We start from the raw sequence: 15,951 nt of genomic DNA, 5'->3' as shown, positions 1-15,951 counted from the left end.
ATAGCCAATATGAAATATATCAGTGTCGGAGCTGCTAAGTCTTTATTTATTATAGTATTGTACAGGGCCATTGCTGTCAAGTTTTCAGGCTGCTAATAATGCTTCTAACCCTGCTGCTAACACTTCATTCTTTCTTCTATTCCCTGCTCTCCTGTCTTCTGTCAGAAATAAAGATTTCAGACATAGGTAAGCCAACCGGTGGAGAATTTCCTGTCTCTCCCCTGCCTTGTTGCATGCTGTATGGTAAGCCGCACCTGTCAATTTCAGATCGCTCAATGGCAAACGAATCCTGTGTGATTGGATCGGATTGGGGGTAAATCAGCTACAATGGGAGAAAGTCATCAATAATGGTGGGGGTGGGTTGGGAGAGCCTGAACTCCTTTCATCTCTACCAAAGTGCAGCACTTACTCTGGTCGTTTGTGGACATGACAGACTGAGTAATAGGGGGAAATTATTTAACCTTGGCATAGTAATTTGAACACCCCGGTCTGCTTATCCTCAGAATGAATGATGACATTATCCTAACTGTGTTGAGTGACTTGGAGGGTCACAGTGGGAAGTCCTGAGAATGTCTCATTCAGGCAAAGATCCTGGAAGACAGGCTTCAGATTTGTATTTCTGTGGGCATTCCAGGTGCCTTGGCTTTGGAGGCTGGGTTGCTAGGGGACCTCTCCAGAAGATCTGCCAGCAAGGAGAGAATGAATGGGGGAATTTCCAGACCATACAGACCACCCAAAGGGAGCAACCCCCAAACAGGAACTTTGTCACAGAGTAGATTTGTCGTGTAGCTCACAGTGACCCTGCGGCAAGCAGAAGTGGTCCTCGTCAGACACACCGGGAGGAATGTCTGCCTGTCAGCATCCCCTGTCATTGTGGCACTCGTCTGACTCCTGGGTAATGGTCACCTCAGAGTCCCCAAGCCTCACACACATCTGGGTTACTTGAAAGTAGCCATGGCAGATGGGGATGTGGCTCGCACAGCTACCTAGGTGACTCTCAGTTATTCATGTGTGGCTCAGATCAGAGTGGCACATGGGGTGGTGCTTACTTGGGATAAGGGTGGTAGAAAGAGTCAGGCAGACCCAGAAATCCAATTATGTTTATGTCCATGTCTATATAGTTATTCATGTAATTAATAACTATATAGATATAATTAGATACAGTATTAATGTAACAATCATATATAGTCTTTTAAGATAATAATAATAATATGTAGAGAGCGTTTAATATGTAGCAGAGAGGGGGTTAAGTGTTTTACATGCATTATAGCAGTTCACCCCCAAACCACCCTGTGAAGTAGGTATTCATGATACACCCAATTTACAGATGAGAGAACTGAAGCTCCCCAACTGTGTGACCTTGAAAAACTTATTTCATCTGTCTGATCATTAGTTTCTAATTTGAGGATAATAACATGTCCCTTGGAGAGAGGAGCACTAATGATTTATTATTACTATTATTACTATTATTACTATTATTATCATCATCAAGACAATTATATGATGATGATTATGTCTCCATTTTTCCCCAAAAAGGAATTCAGTCCTCTTACAACCAAAGGCACATGTATTAAAGTAAATTAAGTAGAGTTTGGCAATAAGAGAAAAAAGGAGGAGACACATATATGTGATTACACATCAAATAAGACTCTGAGCTTCCTGGAAGCCAGATTAAACAGGGAAACATAATTGTTTTCATGGTTTACATCATCAGAAGTGGGAAACTATGCCCACTTCGAAGCAGAGGAATATTTTTTCCTGACACTGAAATAGAAAAGAGATTTCCAAAGATCTCTGTATGGATGATACTGAACTATGAATTGATATGTGCCCTCAAGTTCAGTTTTATAGAGAGCACAGTACATTTCATATGAAAATCTTGGATGAAAACCTAGCATTTATCATTAAAACCTCCAGTCAGTGGTGGTAACCCCCTGGGACACAGCCGGGGTACAGGGGGACCTAGCCGGGAAGAGTTAGGAGCCAGGGCCCTTGTCCAGCTTTGCTGTGTATTCCTGCGGCCTTGGGCTGCTCACTTAGCTTTTCTGGTTTCCAATTGCATCATCTATAAATTGAGAGAGTTGTGGTTTGGGTACCTTTTGTTTCTGACTTTTAGCAGTCTTTTGATGTATCCATGGTATGATTTCAGGGCTAGATTCCTGCCCTCTCTCAATTCATTGTTTTCTCACGTGCTAAAACCTATTTAGAAAGTGAACCGAAGCGGAAGGGAAAAACTGAATTTTTTTCTGCCTTCCAGTTTTCTAAAGACAATCAGGAGGGAGAAGACCAGGGCTCCGGCTCTGATTTTAACTGGTACCTGGATATTGGTAAATCCCTTCCTCTCTCAGAGCCTTAGTGTCCCCATCAGTAAATGCCAGAAGTAGATTAAAGAAATTCTAAAATATTGTCCTCTTCGTCCATTAGCATTTACTGTTCCAGCTGCTTCCAGGGATAGCATTTGGCTCCAAGCTGGTGCTCTTAGGCTGTGGGTGTGTGTCTCTTTCTTTGACCTTTACAACCTCAATTCAGCCTACCATACTGGAAATGCTCAGCACAGAGACCCCCACCGTGGTCCTTTGGGCATCTTCCTCCCTGCGTCCCTTCAGGGAACAAGGATCCTCTCCTCTTCCCAGATCTCTCCCCTAGCGTCACGGAGGAATGTCTGAAGCCTGTTGTTCAGAAGTACATTTGAACTCAGTTCTCCGTCAAACCCAGCTACACAGATTATGTTAACTCTGAGAGAGACCTTAATTGCCTCGGAAAATAGGTTAGACAGACAGTATTAAGTATGACATACTTGTCTTTTCCATTGTGCAGTAACATAAATGTTCTGGAGGTTTCGTAAGGTGACCAGCTGCCCTTAATTGGGCATTTTTATTTTTTAATAGAACAGGCACTATGCTCAAAGATTTGCATTCTTTATAGAATTTTGTCCTCAAGTAGCCCTTTGAAATAGATGTGATTATCCCCATTTCTGAGATGAAAAAACTGAGGCTCAGAGTAATGAAGTAATTTGCCCAAGGTCACCTACCAAGTGGGTTGTGGAGCTGGTATTTGAAAACCATGTCTGTGTGGTTCCAGCGCTCAAGCTCTTCCCACTTGTTCCGAGAACCAGTGAATCAAGTTCTGCCAGGGCTGCTACATGATGTGGGCAAAGGACGTTGCTTTGCACAAGCGGATCTTATCCTGAGACAGAGGGAGAATGCTCACTCACAAGCAGGGAATAGATTGCCTTTCGTCCCAAGAGACTTCTGGGCTCACAGCTCCTACTAGGAAATTCCCTACATTGTCCAGAAAGAGGGCAGAGTGAGGCTTCACTATAGTTCAGTAACTTCAGAATTGCTACCTTATAGCCTCTAAGGTTTTCGTAGCTTCCAGAGATACCAGGCTTATGTTTAAGGAAGTAGAAAAGGATGACCGTACTCTATGCCCAGCCCTCCTCAGGATACTGGGGATCGGAATCGGATCAGACGCGGTCCCTGTCCACAGAACCAGGCGTGGGGTCTCAGGGGTAGGCCATCTCCCGTCTCGTGCGTTTATGGCTTGCTGAGTATTCTAAGTGATGCCCTGCTCCTCCAAGTACAGATAAGCAGCGTGGGCATCCTCTGAGAACTTGTTAGAAATGCAGGCTCTCAGGCCACACCCAGAACTGCTGGACTGAAATCTTCATTTTAGCATGATTCGTGGGTACATTAAAGTTTGAAAAGCACTGCTCCTAAAGCCATGGTTTCCAAATCTAGCTGTGCCTCAGAATCACTGGAGTGATGTTAAAGGGACAGATGCCCAGGCCCTTCGGATGTGATGGGTGAGGCTTTTTTTAAAAAGCTTTCCAGGTGAACCCGATGTATAGTCATATTCAGAACCATCACCCTAAGACCCTTAGCAGTGGATCTTTCCTGTCTATAATCCCAGACAGGCGGACCATCCTTCACTCACTGATTCATAAATTCAGCAGGTCTTTCTGGAACACTAACTCTGTACCAGCCCGGTGCTAAGCACCAGGGACTTGAAGCCAGGCCCTGCCCTTGAGGAGTCCAAGATGTCCTTGAGGAGACAGACAACTAAGCAGAAAAGGGTCTTAAGGTGCTAGAAGTACTAAAAGTATAATCTGCTGAGGGTCTCGTGGGACCACAACAAAAGAAAGAAGGAAAAGCAGGGTCCCAGGAATCCAGGAATGGTAGGTATTCCAGATGAGGTGATGCTGGAGCTAAATCCCAAGAGATGAGCAGGTGCTCTGGAGAGAAAGGCAGTGGATCTCTCTAGGCCCTGAGAAGCAGTGTGGGGAAGTAGAAAGAACACAGACTTCAATGTCCAGCAGATCAGAGATGGAAATCCATCATGCCGCTTAACGGTTTCTGGCATTGCTCAAGTCACTTCACCTCTCTCATCTCATTTCTAAAAATTTTTTTAAAATAAATAAAAAGCACCTGCCTTCTGTGGTAGTTGTGACGAAAATGAGATTGTGTATATAAAATGCTAGCACAGTGTCTGGGACAAATTGGCACCTGGAGGTAGTAGCAGATGCCTCCGTACCAGCAGCGGGCAGCTCTGGTCGCGCTGCTCCTGGGAGAGGTCCAGGCGCTGCTCCCGGTGCAGGTGGCCTGAGGAAGAAGTGAGCTGAAGATTATCCAAGAGCTCTCTGCCAACTGGAAAGGGCTGTTGAGCTGGATAATTTCATTCGATCCTAATGACAATCCTGTGAGCAAAGCAGAGCAGAGATGCCGTCATTCGACCCTGAGGGACCTACCGCTTGGACGATTTAGGTGACTTGCCCAAGGGAGAACCCACATCCTCTCAGTTCAAAGCTAGTGCTTCCTCCCCTGCACTTAACTGACCCCCCCCAACCGCAAATTTGTCCTTGAGCACGAAAGAGGGGGCCACAGGACAATCCTGACAATGCCACCCTCTTCTGGAATTCAGGGACCTGAGAAACGTCACCTAAGTGGCACTTCCCCAGGGCAGTGCAGAAAGACATCAGCTGAAACCTCGGGCGGGGGCCAATCTAAGTGGACAGGGCCCCCCACCAGCCTCCCTCAAGGACCTATTTTCTGCCAAGGTGGATAGCAACCATTTATCATGAGTGTAATATGCGAAGAAATGAAGTAATCACCCCCTCCTCCAGCTGTCATCAGGAAGCAGAAAGATCAAGGCTGCCCCAGCATTGCAAAGTAGGATCTAAGGTCACTGCATTTTATTTAGCCAGAATCAGTGCCATCTGGGAAGATTAAATCTGTGTTGCATTATAGGGCTAGTCACAGGGGACATTTCAAGATAAACAGGGCCTCTCTCCTGTTACCACCACCCCCAAAGGAGAAGTAAAAAAAAAAAAAAAAAAAGCTAAGTAATTTGATTGAAAATACTGTTTAAATAAACTAAAAATGGAGACTCCGTCCACTTAATGGCTGCTGTGGGCTAGAAGGCACCAAGCTGAACATTGGAGATACAGAAAAGAATAAAACCCGTCTCTTCCCACCAAGTATTGACAGGATTCGGGAGACAGACACATAAATAAATAGCCACAGCATTATGTTAAGTGTCCCGTAACCCAGATGTGAACAGATATGAATCTCAGGGAAGAGAAGTCAGGGAAGGTTTCCCAGCTACACAGATTATGTAAGGGGTACCATTTGAGCTGACAGCTGAAGAATGAGTAGCAGTTCAGCAGGCTAAGAAAGGGGGGGGCACGGGGTATTCCCCAGAACAGGAAGAGCAGGGGCAAAGGGGCGTGATGGCGCATTTGAGGGACGAGTTGTCAGCATGTCTGAGCACAGGGGGTCTGTGAGGAAATGGCAGGAAAGAGGCTGGGAGGACAGAGCAGCTGCCGAGCATGAGGGGCCTTGTGTGCTGCCAGGCTGAGGAGTCTGAATGAGCCTGTAAGACATGGAGGGCCCTGGAAGGTCCTGGAAGGGAAAGCACTGAGGTGACGTGTTGGGTTTGGGGTTAGATCAGGGGGGAATGGCTAGGGGAGGACCCGGGCTGCAGGCAGAGTCCTGCCCTTCGTTGAGGAGGTCATGAGACAGGCGGGTCAGGACTAGAGAGGCAGGACAGCTGGAGGAGAGCATGGCATCTTCGTCGTATTCAGGGAGAGGAAACAGGAAGGAGAGCCTTGAGTCTGGAGGCCTGGCCAGTCCCCAAGACACCGCCCAAAGCAAGGGATGGGTGTGATGAGGAACAGTCAGACCAAGACCCTCAGAGAACCTGGCACTGACTATCACAGTGCCTCAGGCTCCATATGTCATTCAAAACCCACTAATCTGTAAAATAAAATTTTGTTTTTCAAAAGGACCCAAACCTTGCATGCCTGATGAGATGCAAAATAGCTTCTTTCTAGTCTCTTCTGGTCGTCTTGTACCTTGCAGGGGTATAGAGTGCCCCTGCTTTGCTGGGGCTCTAGACACTGCTCAGTCTGTGCCCTGAATCCTCTAGCATGGTGTGTGTCCCACCGTCCGGTGAAAATGGCCGGTGCCAGGCCGTCCAGGCTGAACAGAAGGAGATTCCTTATTCCTTTGAATCGGAAGATTTTTCCAGAGACTTGGAATCCCAGAGACTAGCAATATTTGGATGCAGTCTGAAGCCCTGGGATTGATCAGGCCACGTGTAGGAACCGATCGTTAGCTTCCCAGGAGTTATGAGTCTGACTCCGGTACGGCCTAGACTTGGAAGGAATTGTAAATCATACCTTGTGATAGGAAAATGCAGCCTTAATAAGAGAGACCTACTCTGTAGTCCTCTCCAAATGCAAAAACAGACATAATGACTCATAATTAAAATAACAATTATGATTCTTAAGTACTACGTGCCATGTATCTGCCGAGTATTTTTCATACATGGTTTTATATAATGTTCCCAATACACCAGCAGGGGAGCTGTTCACATCCCCATTTTGCAGATGAAGAAAACTTGAGGCTCAGGAGGCCAGGTAACTTGCCCAGGTTCCAGAACCAGGAAATAACAAAGCTAGACGTGGAACCCAGACTGAGCTCACCCCAGAGCCCACACAGTTTTCCTGCCCAGTGCCTAGAGGTGGTGCCTTGTCTCCATAAGCCCCCTGTACAGTTGTGGTCTAGCTTCGCTTTCTTCTGTTAGCACAGCCTTGTCTTTGTGGCTGTTTTCCAGCATCAGAGCTATCCCCAGCACTGCTCCTTTCTTCCGTTTGTTCTTCCTTGGCTATCACTGCAAATTACAGACTAATCCTGCAATTCATTTATGTCTGTCTGCACTAGGGAGACTGCTGGGCTCTTGATAAGTATAACATGAGCATCAACAGAAGATGGTATTGACACTGGTTGGTGTCCAGTCAGGCCGAGGCCTTAGCCGTCAGTCCCCAGATGGGGGTAGGGCTGCTGTGGGGGAAGTGTTGGTGTGTCATTTTGTTTTGAAGTGTTTTTTAAAGTCAGAGTCTTTCGTGTTTCTGGTCTGGATTTACAGGCCACCTCTGGTAAGCCTCACGGATAGTCTTAAGAAAACACTTACTGAGCACCTGATATGGGCATGGCACTGGGCATCACGGTCTTTGGCAAGAGGCATTTGCATTCATAGTTGGGTGGGAGGGATAGTTAGGCCAACCAGAGAGGTCAGAAAAATCGGGCAACCATCACCCCAAATAGAGACATTGTCCCCATAAGACTTTTTTTACTTGGACTCAAGTTGTGCATCTCCGGCTGCCTGTTAGGAAAAAAGAAAGTGCTCACCAACTGCCGTGTCCTTGTTTTCCAGTCACAGCCCAGCACACAAGTACTACCTGACCACAGACCCCACGAGCGGGGCTGTCTTCCTTTCGGACACCAACAGCCGGCGGGTCTTCAAGATCAAGTCCACCGTGCTGGTGAAGGACCTCGTCAAGAACTCCGAGGTGGTGGCGGGGACAGGTGACCAGTGCCTCCCCTTTGACGACACTCGCTGTGGGGATGGTGGAAAGGCCACGGAAGCCACACTGACCAACCCCAGGGGTAAGGCCTTGCTTTTAAACATTCCCAGTAACATTTATTGGGGTATTTTCCATTTCCAAAAGACATATCTGTTTATTATTACAAAAAAAAATGTTGGAAGACGCTAAGAACTCTACGGAGGAAAGTTTAGATTGTCATAATTCCACCTGCCAGGAATTCTCCCAGTTACCATCTCCTGTCTTTCCCCCTAGTCTTTTTTCTAAGTGTTCTTGTGCATGTAATGCTCACCAGAAACAAACAAAATGAAATCACATTAAACAACCTGTTTTAGCAACCTACTTTTTTTCCTAAGTGATATATCGCAAATGTTTCCCCATGTCATTAAAGAGTCTTCGGTGTACTTACTTTTAATAGCTATATATTATCCCAGCAAATGGATGTCCCATTATTTAGTTATCAATACCCTCCTGCTGGATATTTATGCTACCTTTCATGTTATTGTTTGATCAAAACATGGCAGTGTATCATCTTTGCACATGTTCATGTGCTATAGGATGGGTTAACGCTAAGCTTCAATTCTGAGGGCTTCAAAAAGTTGGACCTCTTCATACCCACAATCACTTTCCATTCACTCATTCAGCAAGTATTTACTGAGCATGCAGTGCAATGTACTTGCATAAATAAGTTCATTGTAGCAGAAAAATAAGACTTGAATGTGAACCTCTCAGATGGGAGAGGGGGAGAAGTGCTCCCTGAGACGCAAGGAAAAAGAACTGTGCATGGGAGTCCAGAGCCAAGGGAGGTCCCTGTGTCCAAGAGACTGGGAAAGCTTTTTCGAGGAGATGCCATCATTGTCAACAGACGCCCATCAGTGTATGTTTACCATGTTGCAGGCCCTAAAGCCAATGACTCATAGTGTCTAAGCCACATGGCCCCTAACAATAAAAGAGGAGTAGTAGGATCTTCTGTGTCCACCCCCTAGGATTGTTCTGAGGGTCAAAATTAATATATTTCATATGATGTCCTATAAAAATGTCATGAGTGATAGTTTTTTTAAAATAGTGCCAGATTTCAGGGCGTGGTTTTGAATGAAAGCTGTAGGTTTTCAAATGAAAGCTGACTTACTCCTCCAAAAAGCCACAGTGCACTTCATACTCAGGAGTCCTATATTTAAATTCAGACATTGCCACCTAATAGCTGTGTGACTTTGGGTGAGTTGCTTAACCTCTCTGAGCCCCATCTGCCTCCTCTATGAAATAGAAATACACTGTACAGTTGTAGTACAGATTAACTATTACCAGGAATGTAAATGCTTGCTTAGGACAGTAGTACCAGGCACGTGATAAACATCCCATAAATGGTAGTTCGTATTATAATTGTTATATTGTATGTGCAGCATACAATGTATCATGTTATTTAATAGCATATGTCTCTACCACATATGTGAAGTGGGCAGCTGGTAACTCCGTAGGGTAAATATTGTGACATCTGTGGTTCATCTCCTTCCTAATCGTGATTTCCTAATACTGAAAGAGTAGCCTGGAGTGGAAAGAACACTGGGCTTGCACTTAGGGACCCTGCATTACAATTTTGCTCTGCCACTCCCGGCTCTTGTGTCCTCCTTCTCTGGGCCTCAGGTTTCCCGTTAGTAAATGTGAGGATTGGGCAAATGATCCCCGAGAGCCCTTTTGGTCACAACCTTCTGTTCTCTTAGAATTAAAACAGTTTTTTCTGAGAATTTTTATTTTTTCAAAATCTTTTCTCAGTTGCTCTACACATGTGTGTTCTCCACCCTCCCCTCACAAACACATACACACGCACACATGCACAGATGCAGTGATAGTGAAGTCTCCCCAAAGCCTGTAATTAACCCAGGTAGAAATGACAAGGGTACCACAATGTGTAGACACTGTGCAGGAGGGAGGAGAAAAGATGTCCGTCTATATAGCACAACAAAAGGAGGAAAAAATGAAATAATTAATCAGGGGGCAGATTGCTTCTATTAGCCTGTGCAGCCAACTTTGTAAACAAGAAGCCCAGTTGTTCCTGTAGCACTCATCCGTCCTAGCAGATGGAAGAGAAAGACTGAGCATACATAGCCAGGCAGACAAGAAAGCTCCTGTCTCGGTGCTTAAAGAATATAATTAATTTACGTTCTAGGCAGGGACGAATAAAGGCTTCTTCCCCCGCTTTGAGGCTGCCGGGTCCTCCGTGTGAAATCAGTCTCCAGCCCTGAACAGCCTGAGGAGGGGGCAGGAAGAACCACAGCTCCCGTGGGTGTTCACACTCAGAGGCCCTTGGGTGTCTTAACTCCACCCTCCTGACCGGTCATAGGCACGTGGGCCCTGAGAGCAAGCACAAAGTGGGTTCCATGTTCTCATAATTATAAGTCCTTAATAATTATTGACGGCTAACTATTACAGGTCAGACATTATTGTCCACATTTTATCCATGAAGAAACTGAGGCTTGGAAGTAAAGTGATTCCCCTGAGATTATACAACTGGAAAGCTTTATACTTCAAATGTCTCCACCTCTGTGAAGCTTTTTCTGATCCTTCTTTCAGTTCCTGCCCCAGAGATAACTGAACAGAATGAAACTGACCTGAATCTCCTTTATTTTCCCGTGAACCTTCCCGGCTTCTGTCACTCCCTGGGTCCATTCTCATTCCCAGGCCTCCCCATCTAGAATGTGTGCTCCTCAGGGGCACATCCTGTCTGCCTCTCAGCCCCAGGACCCCTGAGCAGTTCACATTTTGAGGGGGCATGTCTACCTGTCGTGATTCTCGACTTGGGGTATCAATATCACCCATGAGTGTTTTTAAAACAAGACTTGGTCCCGGTCCCAGCCACCCTATGAACTAATATTTCCAGGAGTGAGACCAAGCAGGTATATATCAAAAAAAAAAAAATCTTCAGGTGATTCTGATACATATCACTGGTTAAGAAGTACTGATTTGGGCTTCCCTGGTGGCGCGGTGGTTGAGAGTCCACCTGCCGATGCAGGGGACACAGGTTCGTGCCCCGGTCCGGGAAGATCCCACATGCCGCGGAGCGGCTGGGCCCGTGAGCCATGGCCGCTGAGCCTGCGCGTACGGAGCCTGTGCTCCGCAGCGGGAGAGGCCACAGCAGTGAGAAGCCTGCGTACCGAAAGAAAAAAAAAGGTTTACTGGAGTGGTCCTCAAACTTTGATTTGTATCATTATTACCCAAGGTGTTTGTCAAAAATACAGATAGATGCTCAGGCTCCACTTGAGATTCTCTGAACCAGGTACCTAGGGGGTGCATTTTAGCAAGCTCCCAGGTGATTGTCACACACATCCAAAAGTGATAAATATAGATCTAGAACAATCCCTTCATTTCACAGCTGAGAAAACAAATGCAGGGACATCCAGTGACTTGCCTGAGGTCACACAGCTGACTGGGGAGAGTCAACAGGTGGGATGGTCTAGCAAATGGAGGAAGTGATGTTGAATAATAATTATGACTTCTCCTTTCAGTGTGCCTTTTTTTAGAAATTAAATTCACCAATTTTCCCTACACAAATCCAAAGGATTGTTTTTTTAGGCTCTATAATTCTGAAATAACCAATGAAACTAAAATAGTAATAGGAAACTCCCTGGAGGTCCAGTGGAAAGGACTCCACACTTCCATTGCAGTGGGCCCAGGTTCCATCACTGGTCGGGCAACTGAGATCCTGCAAGCCGCATGGCACGGCCAAAACATAAATAAATAATAAAATAGTAATAGACTAGAAAAATGTGAAGGATGATTATCTTGGAAGAAAAGAAAAATTGTTGCCAAAAAGGGATTTGATTATTATAATTACAGGTCTTCAGAAGTAGGTTAATTTAAATAATCCACAGTTTTGACATTGAAAAAGTTCCTCCTTGCCACTACCTCTAGCGCTTAACAAACTCCCAGAAGTTATGAGTCCAGGTTGTAGTGCATGGCTAAGATGATAGGTAAAAATCTCCAGAGGCAGCAAGGTGGAAGGACCAGAGGGCTGGAGAATCTGAACACCTGGGTTCTAATCTCTGCTTTGTACAAGCCTCTGGGCAGCTGTCTTCTCGTCTTTAGAAAGGGCATGAATGTTGTTGGAATAAGCTAATCAAATCATAAAGGGGGAGGTGCTCTGTCCACCCGCAGGTTTCCATGAGTATGTGTGTTGTTACCACCTCGAAGGCTAAATTCCCTGTTTTGGCTTCTCTACCCCAGGCATCACGGTGGACAAGTCCGGGCTGATCTACTTTGTGGATGGCACCATGATCAGACGCATTGATCAGAATGGGGTCATCTCCACTCTGCTGGGCTCCAACGATCTTACCTCAGCCCGGCCCCTGAGCTGTGATTCTGTCATGGATATTTCTCAGGTAAAAGGAGAAAGCTTCGTCTGCTAGAGCCCTGGGTCTGTACACTCATCCTCTGGCCGGCCCCCAGCCAGCCTGCTGGCCGTTCATCTTTATATTGTACAAGGCTGTAAGCACACTCTTGGTGAAGTGCACTAAGGACACGCAGATGGTTAGGGCACGGTGAGGTGCTCTGGAAGTTCACCATCAGAGGTGACAAGTGGGTGACAGAAGGAGGCTCGGGGGACAGTGAAGAAATTTGCCTCAGGAAGCCTCGAAGGCAGCAGAGCCTCACACAGTGTGAATTTAAATCCATAACCTTCTGAATTCCCACTTTGGAAGCACTTATAGATACTTGAACATTGTCTGTTCTCTTTCTAGACTGTAAGCTACATGAGGACAGGAATTCTGTCCATCTTTTCCTCTGCTGTAACCAGGGTACCTGGTATGCACAGGAGCACAGCCAATATTTGTTGGTTGATGAGTTGGTTGATTGACTGATTGAATCCCAGCTTTGCCATTCACTAGCTGTGTAACTTTAGACACGTTGCTGAGGTCCTTTGAGCCTCACTTTTCATATCTGTAAAATGGAAGTAATTGGCATTGGCCTGGCGGGATTGCCTTTAGAATATGTGAAACGGTGTACGCAGGCCTCCTAGCACTGCTTGACACTCTGGAGGTGACCAATAAACAGAAATTCTAGTCCTGCTTTCACAAAGGAGGTGACATTTGTGCCAGGTTTTGAAGGTTGAATAGGAGTTTGTTGGAAGAAAGGAGACATTTCACACAAGGAAAACAGCATGAGCAAAGGTACAAAGATGTTAGTGGGCCTGGAACGTTCAAGGAACATTGGAAAATTGGACACTGAGCATAGGGTTCTTGGAAGGAAGTACCAGGAGTTGCAACTGGAGGCTTGCTTTGGGGCCAGTTAGGGAAGGACTTACCTTACCATACCAGAGTTTGGACCTTAGCAGGTGGGTGCTAGGATCCCAGTGTAGACCCAAGAAAGACACAAGGTTCTGGCTGTTCAGCATGTCCCTGGTTTGTCCTGCAGTGACTTGACAAGGGATGTGTCCTTTATTGCTAGATCCTTTAGCAGGACCTGGCTGGTGCCGAATCAGTGAACATCCATCTTGCCAACATTAGCAAAACCAGGGAAATAAGGAGGCTCGAATCACATTAGATTTTGAGTTGGTGTCAGCAGTGGGCACACTTAGCTTTTTAAACCCCCTCACTTCTAGGGGAGCCTGCACACGGACCCTTTGCCACTGACCACAGACCTGCTCCCTCTACTCAGCGGGCGGCGGCTGGGAGACCTCTCTGGTCATGCCTGTCCCTACCACTGATGTGTGTCGCAGAGCCCCTTCCCCAGAGCTCAGGGCTGCTGCCGACGGCCCAGCAGCCGTGTCCCTTCCCTGTCAGATGCTGGTGTGCACCAGCTAATATAATCGTTATGCTCCAGTGTGGAATCTGTTCTCTGCCACCTGTCTTTCCAGTATGGCAGGCCTCCCCTTGCTGGCTTGAGAGTTTCCCTCTCCAGTCTATAAGCAAGCATGATTTACCCATCAGGAAGCTGCCACGGCCTGAAGACGTGCGTCCAAGTATTTTCAGTTCTCAAAATGGGCCCTCCACCAGCCAGCAGAGGGCGCTGAAAATTTTCAATCTACACATTGGAAAATTGTTTAGCTTTAGCTAGAAGTACTGCCAAGCAGCCCAATCAAAGGCTTGCAAGACAACGGGCATAGAGTGGAGGGGCGGGGGGAACCCACACTTAAATTCAGAAATCCTGGACTGAAACCTCTATGGGCCTGGTCCTCAACACCTTCCTCTGAATCTAAGCATGGGATTCTTTTTACCAAACTCTCCAACACAGGCATAACCCCTTATACACATGTACGGGAAGGGGGCCTGGCTTTCATTCTCTAGAGCTTCCTCTGTCACAAACACGCAGCTGCTTTACTGTGCCCTGTGGAGCAGGGAGGTAAGGCAGAGAGATAAGAGCACAGCTCACGCAAGAGTGCAAAGGGGAAAACCAAGGAACTCTCTGGGAGGAGACAAAGACCAGGCCAGAGGAGAAACTAGAGGGAGGCAGAGAGTAGAGAAGGAAGAGAAGATGCTGCAGCCTGTGGCCACCACAGACACAGAGTATAATTCTGTCCGTAGAGTCCAAAGTGACTTCCTAAGAATTTAGTATGTGCCAGGCGCCGTTAGAAATGGGGATACAGAAAGGTTACGACTTCACTTTTCTTGTTTAGCTGTCACCATAACCTGTCAAGGTAGGTATTACGTACCCCATTGTATAGATGAGGAAACTGAAGCTCGGTGAAAGAAAATGTGGTTATAAATGCAGAGCCCTGTGCTAGGTTCCCTCAGGGGTATGGAAATGAAATTTTTTTATGACATCATGTAAAACACTTTGAACTTCTTTCCCCATATGTAGAAGGTGGTAATAAATATTTTATAAGAGCCTAGCACAGTGTCTGGCAGCTAATAATAGGCTGTAAATATTCATTCTCTTTTTAATTTACCAAGAATTTCCTTGTGAGTTGTCTCGTTTGATCCTCACAACTACTCTTATGTAATATTTATTACCACCTTCTACATATGGGGAAAGAAGTTCAAAGTGTTTATGTAACTTGAGGAAGATCACACCTGTGGACACTGGCGGACTGAGCTAGGAAGTGTGCTGTCCTGACCCCAAATCCCTCGCTCTCTCTATGCCATTCACCAGTCAGTCATTCGTTCACCCATTTGACAATCCATTTTTGCAAATAACTCTGCAACAAGGTAGTCAGCTCAGAGGGCTTTAATAAAGGCACAGAATGCTCTGGAGGATGGGGCGAGGGAGCTCCATTCCGTCTCAGGACGATAGAATGTGGGAGCTGGAGGGACCTCAGAAATTGCAAACTCTCATCCCTCCATTCTGGTGATGGGAAATGAAGCCTCCACAGGATCATCGCTAACAGGGAGGTAAAATCAAAGAATCACAGGTACTTGGTCCAGAATCATCATGCAGGCACTGTGACTCCAAGGGCACTGCTCCTTCTTTCCCAGGTGCCTGTGTGCACATGGGCGTGCAGGAGAGAGCAGGAAGGGCTTGCTCTTCCCTCTTCCCCTCCTTCCTTTCCCTCTCCCTCCCCTGGCACCTCCACCCCCTCCCCACCCACCCATCAGGGCGCCCTCGTCTTTTGACCATAATGACAGGCGGAGGTCTCAGCAAGTATGTCCCCAAGGTGCCACAGGACCAGAGGGCATAAAAGATTTAGCAGCCAGTGTTGACAAGAAATGGGCTTTAGGAAACTGAAAATTCCCCTGTCACTTTCAGGTGAACTGCGTTCTTGATGCAGCCGAAGGCACTGGAGATGCTGTGCTCCAGAGACCACTGGGAAGGGCGAGGGAGGCAGCCCGGCTGCGGGGCGGGTCTCTGGGCTTCGGGACGGGCCACTGGCTGCCTCGGGGTGGGGGGGCCCGCCCCGGGGAGCAGAGGGACCCAGGCTGGGGTGAGGGAGCAAGCAGACTCTTGGAACAACAGCCTTGGGCTGGGGCCTACGCCATTCTGAGAATGGCCCTGAGCTGAAGGGGCAGATAGATGAAGGTGGCCACATCTCATATGTATATTATCTCTGGAGCTTCTTTTTACATTAGTAAACTACCACATGCACATTGCAGAAAATATAAAACATTTAAAATGACATAGAAGGAAGTTAAAACTACCTC

The 15,951-nt window shown here is 46.6% G+C and overlaps 1 protein-coding gene across 1 annotated transcript in view; it reads left to right on the top strand.

Annotated features, from left to right (window-relative positions):
• TENM4 (teneurin transmembrane protein 4) overlaps positions 1 to 15,951 on the top strand; it is a 383,303-nt gene that overhangs the window by 328,125 nt on the left and 39,227 nt on the right. The window contains exons 21-23 of the mRNA XM_024749719.1: positions 166 to 186; positions 7,717 to 7,949; positions 12,104 to 12,258. Of these exons, the coding sequence (XP_024605487.1) occupies positions 166 to 186; positions 7,717 to 7,949; positions 12,104 to 12,258 (409 nt within the window). The remainder of the gene's footprint in view (positions 1 to 165; positions 187 to 7,716; positions 7,950 to 12,103; positions 12,259 to 15,951) is intronic.

Source organism: Neophocaena asiaeorientalis, unplaced genomic scaffold, assembly GCF_003031525.2.
Source record: "Neophocaena asiaeorientalis asiaeorientalis breed wild unplaced genomic scaffold, Neophocaena_asiaeorientalis_V1.1 scaffold363, whole genome shotgun sequence".
NCBI classification, from domain to species: Eukaryota; Metazoa; Chordata; class Mammalia; order Artiodactyla; family Phocoenidae; genus Neophocaena; species Neophocaena asiaeorientalis.
Note: the sequence above shows the minus strand (reverse complement) of the source record. Positions and strands in the feature narration are given on the sequence as shown.